Source organism: Manis javanica, chromosome 13 (assembly GCF_040802235.1).
Source record: "Manis javanica isolate MJ-LG chromosome 13, MJ_LKY, whole genome shotgun sequence".
NCBI classification, from domain to species: domain Eukaryota; kingdom Metazoa; phylum Chordata; class Mammalia; order Pholidota; family Manidae; genus Manis; species Manis javanica.
Window position 1 is genome coordinate 13,138,046 of NC_133168.1, and position 15,979 is coordinate 13,154,024.

The 15,979-nt window shown below is 31.2% G+C and overlaps 1 protein-coding gene across 7 annotated transcripts in view; it reads left to right on the plus strand.

The window, feature by feature from the left end:
* EPHA7 (EPH receptor A7) overlaps positions 1 to 15,979 on the plus strand; it is a 152,174-nt gene that overhangs the window by 4,746 nt on the left and 131,449 nt on the right. For all 7 annotated transcript variants that reach the window (XM_037005358.2, XM_017651480.3, XM_017651478.3 and 4 more), the window contains exons 2-3: positions 1,245 to 1,309; positions 4,843 to 5,512. In XM_037005358.2, the coding sequence (XP_036861253.2) occupies positions 1,245 to 1,309; positions 4,843 to 5,512 (735 nt within the window). The remainder of the gene's footprint in view (positions 1 to 1,244; positions 1,310 to 4,842; positions 5,513 to 15,979) is intronic.

Here is a 15,979-nt window from a genome sequence, read left to right on the forward strand (position 1 = left end):
AAAAGGTATCTCTTTCTTTATTTTCAGTTACAGGAAATAACCTTGACTAGAGTGGAGTTGAACACATAATCACTGTTCCTTTGTTTTCATAACAATCGTTATTATCTTTAAAATTATTTTTTCTTCTCTGGTGATTATTTAAAAGTTCATATAAGCAAATACTTATTTAAGACCAAATTTTAACATTTTGCTAGGGTTAAAGTTAGACGTATTTGCATACTTGAAAGTGTATTCACTAGTATGTCTGGATAAATTGAAATTCTGGTTAAAATGCTGTAGTCAATAAATATTTTTAGAGTGAAAACTAAGGTAACTCCAAAATGTCTGAGCAGAGTAAATTCTTTAGAAGAGTAGTTATCTTAAAAAGCAATGAGATATATCACATTGGAAGTGTGGTATACTTAATGTATGACATGAGTATATTATATTGATACTGTTGGAAGCATTTATTCCGTTTATATAAACATTAATCAATTAAATTATGCTTTTTGATAGCATTAAAGTGGAGTACAACTGACTTTAAAATCAAGTTTAAAAAAGTCAAATCAGTTTACATATACCATTTTGAGAATTAGCTAATGCTTTGAAATGGTAGGAAATTTAAAGACTAGAAATACTGAAAATAGATACTTGACAAACCCAGGAATATATCTTGTATGTAACAGGCAGTTGATTTTTCTCTTGATAATATTGCTTAATACAGTTTTTAATAGTATTCATTTTGTCTTAAGGGAAGACATTACACATGAAGTTTTAAAAAATGAACTCCACTTCTTAAAAGGCACTAGGAAATAATTTTGGCAGAATATTACAAATTAATAACTGGCTGAAGAGTAATATGGAGCTATTATGTTTATATTTGACAAAATTTGGAGTGCTCAATGGTTTACAAAGTTCATTATAATTTATAATTGCTGTAGAATCAATACAGCACATACCAATCTTTTACCGTCAGTTTTAAAATTTATTTCAATATTTTAACTTCAAAATACCCAATATAATATGGTCTTTTAACGTCTTTGCTCCCTAACAAAGTGGAATATACTTGTATCATATGTGTATTCATTCCATTATTTTATTTACATAAATAGTGCTTATAGATCTTCATTTTATTTACATAAATAGTGTTTATAGGTCTTAAGTCATAACATGTTAATTACATAAAATTAAATTCACTTTAATAACTTTTATAGGAGTGTTTAAATTTTTCTTGTAACGTTTGGAAATAAAACTTTCTTTTTCAGTACTACTACTGGATTCGAAAGCACAACAAACAGAGTTGGAATGGATTTCCTCTCCACCCAATGGGGTAAGTGCTTCTCTTCATAAAATACCACCCTTTATTTTTTAAACTAAGAAACAAAACCTTTCCCCTCTCCCCTAGTTTTAATTCCAAATGTCTTGTTTGATATTTTGTTGTGTTTATGAGACATTGAGTTCTCTGACAAGAGAAGGTGTACTTAGTACTTGGGGAGAGGAATAAAAAACAATTCTGTATAACCCTAATCTCTTGAGTTCTTACTGTGAGTGGAAGCATACCTCAGGTTTCAGGCTGTCAGTGCTAACTAATTGCAGGGAACATTCTTTTCACAAACTAACTTAAACCTCTTCAGTTGTTTTATACTTCTTCAGTATAATCACTAGGTAGGTTACATAAAACAGTATGTAATCTGCTCTTTAAAATCAGTTTTAGCATCATTCAAAATATACCTCAAAAGGTAACTAAAAGTGTAATATGCCCAATATTTTTGCATAAAATTTGGGTTCTCCAAATTTATATCATGTGCTGTCTGTTGTTATTAATCAGAAGTGATGGCAGAGCATGCACATATTACTGTAAAAATCTGCTACAGTAACTATGTGTGAAATTTGTCCAATAAAAATCTATAAAAATATAAATAAACTCTTAAAAAAATCTGACCATTATGTTTTATGTATCAGGACAGATAGGTGATTTACTTTAATTTTGTTCAATGTCTATGTCCTCAGGTCTTCATTTTAATTGTGAAAGAGGGCACATACTTTATTGCTTATTAAGAAAGAGGACTCTGAGAAGGGAGAGTATGTGCCATTGCAACCTAAGTTAATCTTTGGCATGGTAAGAAATCTGGAGCCAAAGAGCATGAAGTATAAGTGAGGATATAAAAAGTGTATCAAGTTTTGCAAAGAGATGAAAGTGTGAAAGGAGTTTTTGACTCTATCTCATAAAACCAATATGTCATAAACTTGAAATTAGTTTAAGAATGCAAAATGCAAATGATGCAAATCTGTTTAAAATATTCATGTTTTCCACTCCATTAATATTTGAGAATATGCTCAAGATCGTATTTTAGTTATCTGCATGGGTCAGAATTAATCATGTAGAAATGACAGATATTTTACAGATTAAATATAAACAGCACTCTGAGTTTGAGGGAGGAATGCTATACTTCTCTTTACAATTGGAATAGTTTCCATGAGTAAAATAATATACATTATAGAAAGGCATTCACAATAAAAAAGAAACACCTTTCTTGCCAGTGACATATGTAGCCCATTTTCTACCATCCATCAATTAAAACAAATACAGATAAAAAATGGTTTTTATCTCTAGGGAGAAGTAAACTGATATATGATTGTAGTATTTCATCCATGTAATCTACAAAGGATACATTATGCCTGTCTGTGTTATCTTGGACTCAAATGGGCATTTTATCAGTCGAAAGTATCTTGAGTTAACGTTAACCCTACATATCTGTAGAATCAGCAGACAATATTACAAAGTAAAGACTGACAGTAGTTCCCATGTATGAAATGAATTGGCTTACCTGTGAATATATATCTAACTAGAAATAAAATGTTATTAAGATATACATTTCTAGAAAATATGTTTGTAAGCATACCATAAAAGCACAATATCTAAATTAAGACTTTTTTCCCAATGGTATCATTTGTAGGAATGATTTCAGTCTTTTAGGAAGTGAGGTAATAAAGCAAGAGTTGCATTAAATGCATCTAAGTTGTCTCACTGTTTGTTGTCTATTCAATAGTTGTCTTCAGATTTTTCCCTCAGGAATAGATTTTTAAATAAAAATGAAAATTAACTGGGTTTCATAGGTAATAAAATTGATTTTGCATACATAGAACAAAGTAATATAATTGTTCTTGAAGTTAGAAAAAGGAATTCTTGAGCTCTTTCCCTTTATAATAAATAGTCTTCGTTTCTTCAAACTGAGAATTTATTAAAAAGAACACATTTCTTTTTGGAGCTTTGGATTCTTGGTAGATACCATTTGCTAGTTGTACTTCTTTTCCTAATTTCAGTCTAATTAAGAGACTAAAATTTCCCTGTTCATATGGATGGATTTGGGTATAGTTGGCTGAGAGCCATTCAGACATATCATAAGCAGCTAACTGAAACAAAGGAAAAATATGCACATTAGTCATATTTAAAATTAACTAGTCATAAACTCAATTTATGTTGAGTAAAGCTGCACATGACAATGTGTTCTTTGCCAAAAATGTGTTTGAGGACATTTGATGATATAATAAAATTTTAGCAAATATATAACATGACATAAGTTTTTGAATTACGGTATTTTGTTGATTTGTCAGTGTTACTAGTTTTCTAAGAAACAGTTTTAAAATGAGGTATTAACATTTTCTGGGGCATTTAAATAAGTTGATTTTCTATGATCACATTTTACAAATAAAACTCATTACCACATGCTTATTAGTTTATTTTCACATTTGCTTTTCTTGAGACAATAATTTAAATATTCTATGCTATGTGTCTTTGGACTTGAATACTAATGTGTTTTTATATTTGACATTTTATATTGGGGAAATGAATACAAATAAATAATGATTTCATTGTTAAGGTAGCATAAACATGGGAAATTTTGTAATGATAGTAAGAATGGACATAAACATTTTTGGTGCAATGAATATATTAATGAGCAATACAGGTAATATACATGGTCTAATAATCTTTAAGTTGTTGCAAATTCTGCTTAAATTATCTTCCTTATTTCCTTTTTTGTGTTGTGGTATACATTGCATCAGCATATAAATGGACATTTTTAAATGTTGTTATTGAAGGTTGTTACTGAAATATGGTGCAATGTGTTGGATCTGCCATCTACATTTTATTTTCTATTGAGAGCAATTTATTTATAAAGAAGAATCGCACTTTTATAACTACTTTGTTTACAGCTGTATGGGTTTTTGTGCAATATTATATATAACACCACAGTAAATAAATTTCTCTGTAAAATATGACTTCCTTATACCTCATTTGGAAGAGATTGCAAAAGATTCTGCATTATGAATATCAACACGTTGTGGAATGCTTTTACATTTCCGAGTACTCTTGGCATTTTCTTTTCTGTGTTTGTAGGTACTCTCTGGTTTAAGGGTAACATCAACACCTAAAATGTCAACTGAGTTATGTTATCAAGATCGGCCATGTATCCATGTGTGTATGCCTTAAATAGTAATTTAAGAATTGTGTTGTATGCTTTAGTCTTTAAAAATTATAAGCTCAGTTTAGACTGTAGACATGAGGAAACATGTAAAAAGAAACACCAACACACTAGAAAACAGGTACTAAACAAGATGAAATTTTGATTGTATGTATGAACACTATGAGCAGCCTAAACTATGTCCCCCCACCAGGATGAAACTGAATTGAGGATCGTGTGTCCTCAGGTCACAGTGTTTTGTCAGCAAAGGAATCAACCTAACTCTCTCAAAGATACACATTTGTGCTGTACTAAAAGATGCCTCATACACCTTCAGAACCAAACTATATTTTTATATATTTTTTGCTGAATGGCCAATGACTGTTTTTTCATTTTACAGTGGGAAGAAATAAGTGGTTTGGATGAGAACTATACCCCGATACGAACATACCAGGTGTGCCAAGTCATGGAACCCAACCAGAACAACTGGCTGCGGACTAACTGGATTTCGAAAGGCAATGCACAAAGGATTTTTGTAGAATTGAAATTCACCCTGAGGGATTGTAACAGTCTTCCTGGAGTCCTGGGAACTTGCAAAGAAACCTTTAATTTGTACTATTATGAAACAGACTACGACACTGGCAGGAATATAAGAGAAAACCTCTATGTAAAAATAGACACCATTGCTGCAGATGAAAGTTTTACCCAAGGTGACCTTGGTGAAAGAAAGATGAAGCTTAACACTGAGGTGAGAGAGATTGGACCTTTGTCCAAAAAGGGATTCTATCTTGCCTTTCAGGATGTAGGGGCTTGCATAGCTTTGGTTTCTGTCAAAGTGTACTACAAGAAGTGCTGGTCCATTATTGAGAATTTAGCTATCTTTCCAGATACAGTGACTGGTTCAGAATTTTCCTCTTTAGTCGAGGTTCGAGGGACATGTGTCAGCAGTGCAGAGGAAGAGGCGGAAAACTCACCCAGGATGCACTGCAGTGCAGAAGGAGAATGGTTAGTGCCCATTGGAAAATGTATCTGCAAAGCGGGCTACCAGCAGAAAGGGGACACTTGCGAACGTAAGTAATTCGTGCTATTAAACTTCCACTTTGCATTTATTTTCTACTTCAATATCAGAGATTTTCAATACTAGTAATTCTTTGAACAAGTAAGTCTGCTCTATACTAGCATTCTGATTCTGTAGATCTGACACAAAGTCGCTAGTGAACTTAACAATGATTCTCCACAGTGGTATCTGCACTAAGTGTGTGCAATAAATGTTGGCAATAATGGTATTTGTGACTAAAATCTAATCTGCCCTATTCTTGACATAGAAATGCACAATTGCACACTGGGCTATAAGCTTTAAGAGAGGAGACTGGATACAGTTAGGTGACATTAGCAGGATTAATGATATGTGATTCCTCCTGTTTTGGGGCTGTGAGTTGCAGAAAAAGAAAGGGTGAAGGGGATGCACACAAGAGTGCTACTGGCAGACAAGGCAATACAAATATATTTACAAACTTTTAGAATTATTTTTTATGAATACTTAAACTTTGATACAACATCATCAAATTTCACTTGGGAAATCTCTGAGATTACTTCTGCCAAGGCCGTATATCTTCTCTGGACTAAATAATAAAATGAGTGTTTTTCTGATAAGCCGTATTACTGTAGACCACATTTTTCTGGAAGTGGGCCAAAATAAAGTTTTAGTTATCATAATACATCAGCTGGATGTTTTCTGTTGGTTTTGAAACAATAATAGCATATGAATTTGTGAACTTTTTCCTTTGTTTTGTAAAACTGGATTTTCCTCTTGCATAGCATTATGTGGTCACAATAATTGGCCAGAATTTCTCTATTTAAAACTCTGTCACTTGGACCTTCAAAGTTGATAGGTATTTTTCTGTTTGGGTATCCTGAGAAATATCTTATGAGATTATATTACTTAAGTCTCTTTTAACTTAAAACATATAATATTTAAAAAAAAACAATGCTGATATATTCTTTGTACTCCTAAGCCAGCCGCATAATTTTAACATTTGCAAATCCTAGTTAATGTAGAAGGGACTGTAGCTAGCAATAATTATTATAGCCACATTTATTTAGTAACTTAACTGTGTGCAGACACTCTTCCCTGTGCTTTACACATGCTAGGGCATTGAATGATGTAGATGTCATTATCTCTATTTTACAGAAGAAAAAATTGGGGCAATCCAGAGTAAGTTGCTTGCTCTGCCATTACTTAAGTGAGTAATTTTTGCTGTAGTTTAAATTCAAACTCAAAGCATTCTGATCCCAGAGCCTGGGCTTTTCAAAAAACAATACTGCCTTCGTTTCTATCACAGAGCAAGAAGGATCCTAGCAGATAATTATTCTATTTCATTGCTGGACTTAAATGTCTTGCTCATAGTAGTTTAGTACATAAATCATATTACTTCATTAAATTCTCATTCAAGTGGAATATTAAAAAAACTAACAACTTAAAACATGTTTAAATCTCTGTTGTCCAATACAGTAGCCAGTAATCACATTCAGCTCTTAGGCTCTAAAAATTAGCTATTCTAAATGAGATATGCTCTAAGTATAAATTATACACTGGATTTCAAAAGTTTAGTACAAAAATAGAATGTAACTTGTATCATTAGTCATTTTTTTATGCTTCTTACATGTTGAAAGCATCATACTTCAAGTATATTTGGTTAAATAAAATATAACATTAAAATTAATTTTACTCTTTTTTAACAAAGCTACTAGAAATGTAAAGATTACATATGTGGTTCATATATAATCTCTTGGACACACTATTTAGGTGGAGTAACTGAGCAGATATATTTTTCTGTTCTGGTTGAAGAGTTAAATCTTTCATATGGATGCTTGCTAAGCATTCGAAATCCCTGTGACCTAGTAGTACTCTTATCACCTACTTCATAGCTGAAATCTTGAAGTGAACTCAGCAAATCATGGAGATGCTATAGGTTCAAGTCCCATAGACCAGTTTAGCAGCCTTCTGTGATGCTCGGAAGAAGTCAAACCTGACTGCCCACCATTCTCTTCCCCTATCTCTCACGGGTAGTGTTTCTTATTGATTAGAACATCCTGCAGGTCCCATGTATGTGAAAACAAAACTGATGAAGATTTGTCACTACTAGTAGGCAGAATGCTATTCCACTGGGTCACTACAGAAATATTCCTAGTGAATTAATCAATTCAGTGAAAGGCAGTGTTCTTATTGACTGGAAGTTAACAGTTACTTGAAAAAATGTTGGTGGATTCAACAATACTGTTAAAAAAATGAAAAAAATGTAAGAACACACTCTTACAGTTTAGCTATAAAAGCATCCAGTTTCAGCAGTATGCATATTTTATATTGATGTAAAAGTGGAGTTTAAAACTTCTGCACAATTAAAAATCGGAAATATTAGGAAATAAAGCAGGAATACATATAACGGTGTATAATGAAATTATCTAAAAAAGGCTAGGGAATAATATTCAAAGTTCTTCTATTTTAAGGTTGAAAGATTTTTAAAGAAAATAATAGTATTTTTTGTTTCATTTTGTGTAATTTAACTCAAATGATTTCTCCATTTACTTAAGGAAAACAAATAGGAACTGTTTGAGTTCTATACTTGTAAGTATAGAATTTAGTAGGAAAGACAGTCTTTAACTGCAATACAGAGATATATTTACCATGAAGAAGATTCCAATTTCTTCCAAATGAACAAAACCATCTCGTTAAATGTGGTGCTATGAAACGTATTCATTCATTTATTTTAGTTTCAAGAATTAGAACCACATTTGAGTACCACAATTATGGTTACTTGCAAACTACACTAAGGTGCTTAAAAAAGAAAGTAAAATTACTTCGCTGCCATCTATATTAATTCTGCACTGCGATAGGTGGAGTTAGATGTTAATAGTAAAAGCTCATTTAACAAAAATATAATTAAAGGAGTCAAGATACCTCCTTCATGGTTCAACTGAAAGAATATGCACACATTGTTTTAAGTCAAGTAAATTACGTAACTTTCTTGATTTTTACCTTCGGTGATGTTGACAAAGGAATTAAATACCTTATACTTAACTATAACACTATGTTCATTTACAAAAACACTTCCCAACTTGGCATAATTCCCAAGCATTGCTGTGAGAGTACTTGCCTCTGGAATCAATCCAGGCCTGCCTTTACAGTATTTCTCCTGTTTCCTTTCAATGATCCTGTTAAGAGTTTGAAAACAAATTCTAGTCCCATATTGAGGAAAACTAAAGTGTTTGGGAAAAGATGCTAGTGAGTCCCTCGCTAAATGAGGGAAATTAGCCACTTAAAGGCAAGTTTATCTGGGAACTTCCTAGAGTAGTAAGTAGCCTTATTGGGATGTTTTTTAGAGTATCTTTTGAAACATGAACAACTATGGAAGCCGGTCACAGTTATGGCCAGTTGATGAAAGAGTTTTTTTTTTTCCTCATGATTTTGAAACCAAATGTTATCTTAAGTCTGCTAAAATATGGAAAACTTAAATGCTTTAATAAGTGCTTTTGTACTGACATCTCTTTACAGTCATTACAAATATATAAATGTATCACATTTATATCACAACTTCTAGGCAAACTAGGCAATAGTTTCTTAGATAAAAAGTGTAGTCCTTTAAAACATTGAGAGCAGATTATATTTTATACATAGAAATATTTTCCTAAGACTAGTAAAATTGTATCCATAAATATATTGTGAAATTTTTAGAGGTTTTATACAATTTGATTTCATGGAAAAAAGATAGTATTTATCAAAAGTGTGTACCTTGGTATTATAACTTGGATTTATATAGGTAATTTGCAGTTTACATTAATCATGAAAACAGTTCATTTCCTCATTTAAACCTTACCGCATCGCTAAGAGGTGGAAACATTATTTTTTTTTTCTCTTTCAACATATAAAGAAACTGGAGCTTAGGGATCTTACTAAATAATAAAATTGAATGAGAATCCAGACTCCTGTTTACCAATTCAAATATTTTTTTCCTGCTTTATTGTTTTTCATCCAAAACTTTGTCCTGGACTTCAACCAGTTACTGAGGAACTGATGAAACCTTATTCTTAGAACATACACCTAGTTTGCCTGGGATAATTGTTATTAACACAGCCTCTTTTGCTTTCAAAAGTGTTCTGATTTGGATAACGAAATATATGGTTGCCCTAATGGCAAAAAGACTCTAAGGATGTAATTAATGTCATTTACGTGTACATTGGTCAGATCTCAGAGATGTGAAACTTCTTGCATTATTTTTATTGCTTGATTTAAGTTTTCTGAATTGAAACAAAGATTTAGAAATTTCATTTTTGATGATTTCATGTAAAGTAGAATTCATATAACCATAGGTTTCTAATTTTTATTACAAGGAATATCTCTAATAGTTGCTTCTTAATATTTTACATTAGTAGGTTAACAAGTCTGTCATTTTAAAAACATGTCTCTTATGGACGTAGAACATCTCAATACATTAAAAATAGAATTTCATTCAATCTGAAAGCATTGATAATATTAATATCTGTTGATTAGATTTTTGAAAACTGTGTTTTTTTCACAGAAAAATAGCATGTAATTTGTACCACCACTTCTAATGATAACAGATGAGTCTTTATAATATATAGTACTTATAATCAAATATGTGCAGAAATGTAAGATATACTGCTCAGCTAATACCTCAAATGCTAGAATCACAGAATTTTTTAATTCTGGCCCTACAACCTATCAGGTGCATAAACTAGGACAATCTCACTGAGCCTTAATTTCCTTAAGTATGAAATAATAAAAACAGTACTTTATAGGGTTCCTGTCAGAATTGAATGAAATAATTAATGCATGTAAAAACCCTAAGAATAGTGTCTGGGACAGAGCAAATAATCAATGAATGCTTGCTATTATCTTGTTATTAATAATAGGAAAAGGAGTTTTCTAAGTAAAGAAATCTCATGGAATTAAGTGAATGAACATAGATCTCATAAGCCACAAATAGTTAAATATCCTTTAAGCCAGTAATCTCAACCCTGATATTTACCTAAGAAGATGTTTTCATAAAAGAAAACAACTTTTTACAAAATCTTTTTTCTCCCAGCAATATGTATAATCTGAAATATTAGAAATAACCTAAATGTTTAGGGTTAAGTACATCACTTTCATTGAATTTAGTCTTTAAAATATCAATAATGCATTGTAGGAATAATAAATTATTCTATTAATAACTTTGAATGAAAAGTAATACAATTTTGTATATACTGATTTTTAAAATTATGCAAAATATGCATAGGGAAAAGGATAGATGGAAGCATAAATATCACAATGAGTGTGTCAGAGGTGGGATCGTGGGCGATCTTTTGTTCCCTGTTTCTAAAATATCTTGATCATTAACTTTTTTTTATATCGGTTAAAAGTTCTATGTAACCTGGCAGTTCAACCTCACAAAAACAACTTGAATTTTACCTCCAAACTATAGGTTTTTAAATTAAGTTATGTCTGTATAAAATACAGGGCTCAGGTGATTGAGCAATTATAAAGAGCAGGTATAGGTAAATTATTTAAAAGGGGGGATATTGAAGGCATTCAGCAAAAACAAATCATAGATTTTTTTTTCAGCTCCTAATAGATGGCAAGAGCTGTTTTAAGTGTTTCGCATGCATTTTCTCATAGGGAGATGTTACTAATTTATTTAATCGAATAGATACTACTGTTACCCAGTTTAAAAGAGAAAATGTACTCTTACAGAATATGTATGAATTATGTATTAAATTACATTTATATATGATTTATATTTATACATACACCCACATTTTTATGTAAGGAAACTGAGCAGGGAGGGGTGGGTTAAGTACCCACCATCTCTTGAACAGGTAGATTGCAATTTAATCAGGACAGTCTTGCTCCAGAATCCTTGTCCATAACCAATACTAGGCCACATCTTTGTAGATGAGCCTTTTATCACAAAGTCTTTATAAAAATAAACCTTCTTTCAGGATATGTTCCTGAGACAGTGTTCCTTCTAGAGCATTGTAGACTTTCTTTTAAAGGTATACTGCTTTTTACTCCTCTTCAGTCGTCTTTGTATTTAAACATGATGACTATTCAATAAATAAAAAAGGACAGAAGGAAGGAAGATGTGATGACAGTGGGGAAAAAATGAGGAAAGAAATAAGGAAAAATGAAATTAATGTGTCTGATTTAACTTTCTGTGTTATTAGCTCAGTATGGTGATTTCAGAATTACCATAACTAATTATTCTGACTTTGGCAAGTAGATGGTCACTCTTGTATTTCTAACAGAAACTTTAATTGGCATCAGTTCTGGCAATGTCATAGTACAAGTCAAGGATACCTTAACATTTTGCGCTTAGGCTGATTTTTGCATCCGACTTCTAGCCATTTCTTCTAAGATAATTATCACTACAATTAAAATCTGCAAATGATTTTATTAATGATGGTATTATATGTAATATAGGTATTTTGTGCAAATAATATTATTTTTATGGTAGAAAATTGACCCCGTTATATATTTCATAGTTTTCTCTATGCGATTAAAAATCTTCATTAGTCAGAGGGGACATTTTCAGAAAACCCTTTTATTCCAATTTTCTTCACACTTAAGTGAATTTAATTTATCCCATCCTCTGTAAAAAAGCTCACAAATTTAGCTTTATGGAGGCATGTCCTAAAGAGGATATTTCTGTAGTGTTACTATGTGGTCACATGAATGTGTAACTTGAGGTTTTAAAAAAAATCTAGTAAAAATAATTCAGTGTTGAGTTTAGATCAAATTAATGAGTTACATATTTTTTGTTGTTGTTTTCTATTAAGAATTTTAGAATCTGTGTTGTATATCATATTATTAATCCTGAAGAACAGTATTTCATGGGAACGCAGAGTAATAATACATACTTCAATTTAACTACATGTTCATTATTTCTCTCAAATTCTAAGGTCTTATGAAGAAGTATGAAAGGTTTATTATTTATTAAATCTGGAGTCAATGAATAACAGAAAATCAGGGGAAATACATTTTGGGGTATAGTAGTGTAAAAATTTTTCAATAGTTCTACTTTGTATACTGTGGATTTTGAATTTTTTCATTTGGTTCATTCATCTAAATTATTGTTGATGATTATATTATCTGTTGCTTGTCATAGAAAATCAGGAGGCTTTGAAATGACACATATTGTATTTTATATTTTGCTTCATGTGTCACCCAGTTAAAATATCTGGTCCCTCGCCTATGGTGGTGTTAGCCTCCGACCTGCACTAAAGCAATTAATCCTGAATTACAGCCTTTTATAGAAAACCTAGATTTGGAGAAGGGAGTATCATGATACTTTTATTAGTAAGATAGAATATCAATCAGATGTAATTATTAACTATATATTTTTCATTTATCATTTATTAAAACTGATCAGCAATCTTTTATGTTTATATTAGCCAATCTACTTTTAAAGAACATTCTGTTTAAAAGAGAGTAGTGTAAGAGAGGGATTAGGGTAGGAGTGGATAGGTGTGGAGGGTTAGAATATATCTAAAGAATCACTAAATGTAATAAAACTTATTTTGAGCAAATCGAATATTAGTAAGTTTTCTGTACTACTATGTGTGATTTATATCTGGGGTGTGTATTTTAATAGTTTGCTATTATGAGCTAAACTAGTTCTCATGTAGACTATTATACCTAATGGCATTAACTTACCTAATGACATTAATTAATGTCATTAATTTAAACTAATGGATTAAATAAATAGAATTAATTGATTTTAAAAGAATTTCTTTATATCTTCTACTTTTAGCAGGAGAAAGACATGGGAGATAAGATAAGCACCTTACGCACTCAAATATACAAATTTATTATAATACCGCTATTCTGTGGACATTCTTCTACTCCTTGAGGGCATAATCTCTTCCAAGACAATTAGAATAATAAATTCTTAGAGTTTGTGTATACCTTAAAGACTATCAAGGATAAATTAGGGTTCTTTTCTTGGTCTCTCTTTTTTTTTTTAAATAAATAGGACAATTAAAGACCTCATTTAATAGTTCTAAAAGCTCATTCATGACAGATCCCAAAATAAAATCAGAACTCTTTCCAGTTTCTTTTTCCATTTTAATATCACCTACACACAAAATACATACATAACATACCCACACACATACACATACATATATATGTACATACACAGACTGCCATCTCTACTCCCACCAGAGGAAGAAATCGTTAAGTCAACTTAATGGAACAAAAAAATTAACTTTATTTTTCTCCTTGACCCATTTTTAGGTTTCTGTATTGCTATGCACTAATATTTTAATTTGTAAGTGCGGAATAGTTAAGACCTTTTTCTCTGTGGAAATCTCAATTGGCAATCACAAAGAGGCTTGAAATTCGTATAGGATATTCTTGGATTATTGCACATTTTAAAAATAAAAAAATGAAACAAAATAAAGACACTTCAGTAAAGACTTTAAATATTTCTTTAGGCAAAAAATTTATTTAAAAAGTTTTGCTTCCTTATTTTCAAGTAGATTTTTCAGGTTTCCTCTGCCATAAGAGAAAGTGAATTTCTTTTTCTTTTCTTTTTTTTTATTTTCAATTTTTATAGTATTTTACCAGATCCTAAGAAAGTATATTTTAGCAATTAGTACATTTTGGATATCGTCACTATTTTAGGTAAATTTGCTTTAAAATTTACTTACCAGAAATTTAGGATTAGGGAGGACGCAGAAACTCTGCCATTTAACCTTGTGCTTTCTGACTAAATCTCTGAGAAACCTTCAGACTTTTGCCCTTCAGTCCTTTCAAGGGCAGAGGGACAGTCAGTCTTCTGCTAAATCTATTTCTCAAACTGACCTTTAAAATGAACACATGCTAAGCTTCGATTTTAAGATTGTGAGCTGGAACTGGGGAAACCAAGCTCCGGGTTATTATGTCGGGACAGTCTTGTAGTTGACAAAGGAAACCCGATAGGAAGTTTTGCAGTCTTGCTGTTTTCTAATATTTATACTGCACAAACGTCATGTACAAGACCACTGTGTTTATCAAGGCTGAACAGAAAGGTTGTATCATTTTACCCCTTTATAAATGTTTCCAGTAAGGCAACATTTGCTATTAACTTCAGATTCAAACATCTCTCATCGACTTTCAGATATTCACGAGGCCATTACTGTTACGTGTGTCCATTCTTCTTTCTAATAAACTTCATCCGTCAATGCGGTGAAGTGGGTGTTCTTTCCTATCCCTGCTTCCACTGCTTCCTTTTTTTTTTTGTCCTCCTGGCATCTTTTCCTACAGTATTGCAGACTTTGACAGTAGCTTTTCATTGTCCTTTAAGAAAATTGTACACTCTTCCGTTGTTTGAACTTTTTAGAACATACCTTCCCGTCTATAAAGTGGATTAAAATAGGGTATATACATCTTCCTTATCTACTCTGTCTTTATTTATTGAAATTTAAATATATAGCTGGCAATATTTTGCCCTTTTGCTTCCCTTAAGTGATGTTGGTTTTACATATTATGATTTAGTTTTATACATATTAATAGTTAATTAATAAAAGATTGAACCTTATTAGTAACAGTTACTCATTATCATTGCAAAATTTTACTCATTCTCATTGCAAAATTTTTATCTGATGTTGGCATATCTTTGTTTTGAACTATAATCCATCCTTTTATGTCTCTATTAGAATTCTTAATTAGGTATAACAAGAAATCCAGTTTTTAACCTTTCCAATCTTAATAATGTTCACATTTACAAAAATGTGTAAAATTAAACTTTGTTAAAGAGTCTCCTAATGGAAATGTAAAATGGTAGTTAAAAAAAATCACAAATCATAAAATTTGCTGGTCATATATAGCAAAACTATATTATATGTTATATGCTCAACAATATATATCAAAGTCAAATGTGTCAAATATATATATATCAAATATGATCTATATCAAATATATATAGTATATTAAAAATAATTTGAATGAAACTTTTTATTGAGCTAAGAAAATAAGCCACACTTTGATCAATGCTGAAGGTAATAGTCTTTTTTGTAATGTTTGGACTATGATTACATAATTCTAGAATTACCATTGTCAGTATAATAAAGGAACTCAGTGAAAGCATGTATATGAATGTCTCGTCAAAGTTCTTAATCCTAATTTTTTCAAAAACCTCCAACAGTTTCCATTATCTTATATTTAAATCTGAAAAAGAGAGCTGGAGACTTAACAACAAAGGAGAGTGTAGAAATAATTTAGATAGTTTTCCTGACCAAGGAAGTAGGTTATGGTTGAATAAAGAAGAGGAGACAAGGTTAGGATACTAACACAATTTCTTTGATATTTAGGTTTTTAAGGATTTTCTGTCATTATATTCTCTATTGCAGAGACAACAAACTATGTGTTAGGTCTGCAACAGACAACATAAATATTCAGGAGCCTGTGAATACAGCTCATTTAAGCTTATATGATACACGCTGAGACAAGGTTGACTTGTTGGAAAACAAAACACTAATGGGTACCACTGGAGTTC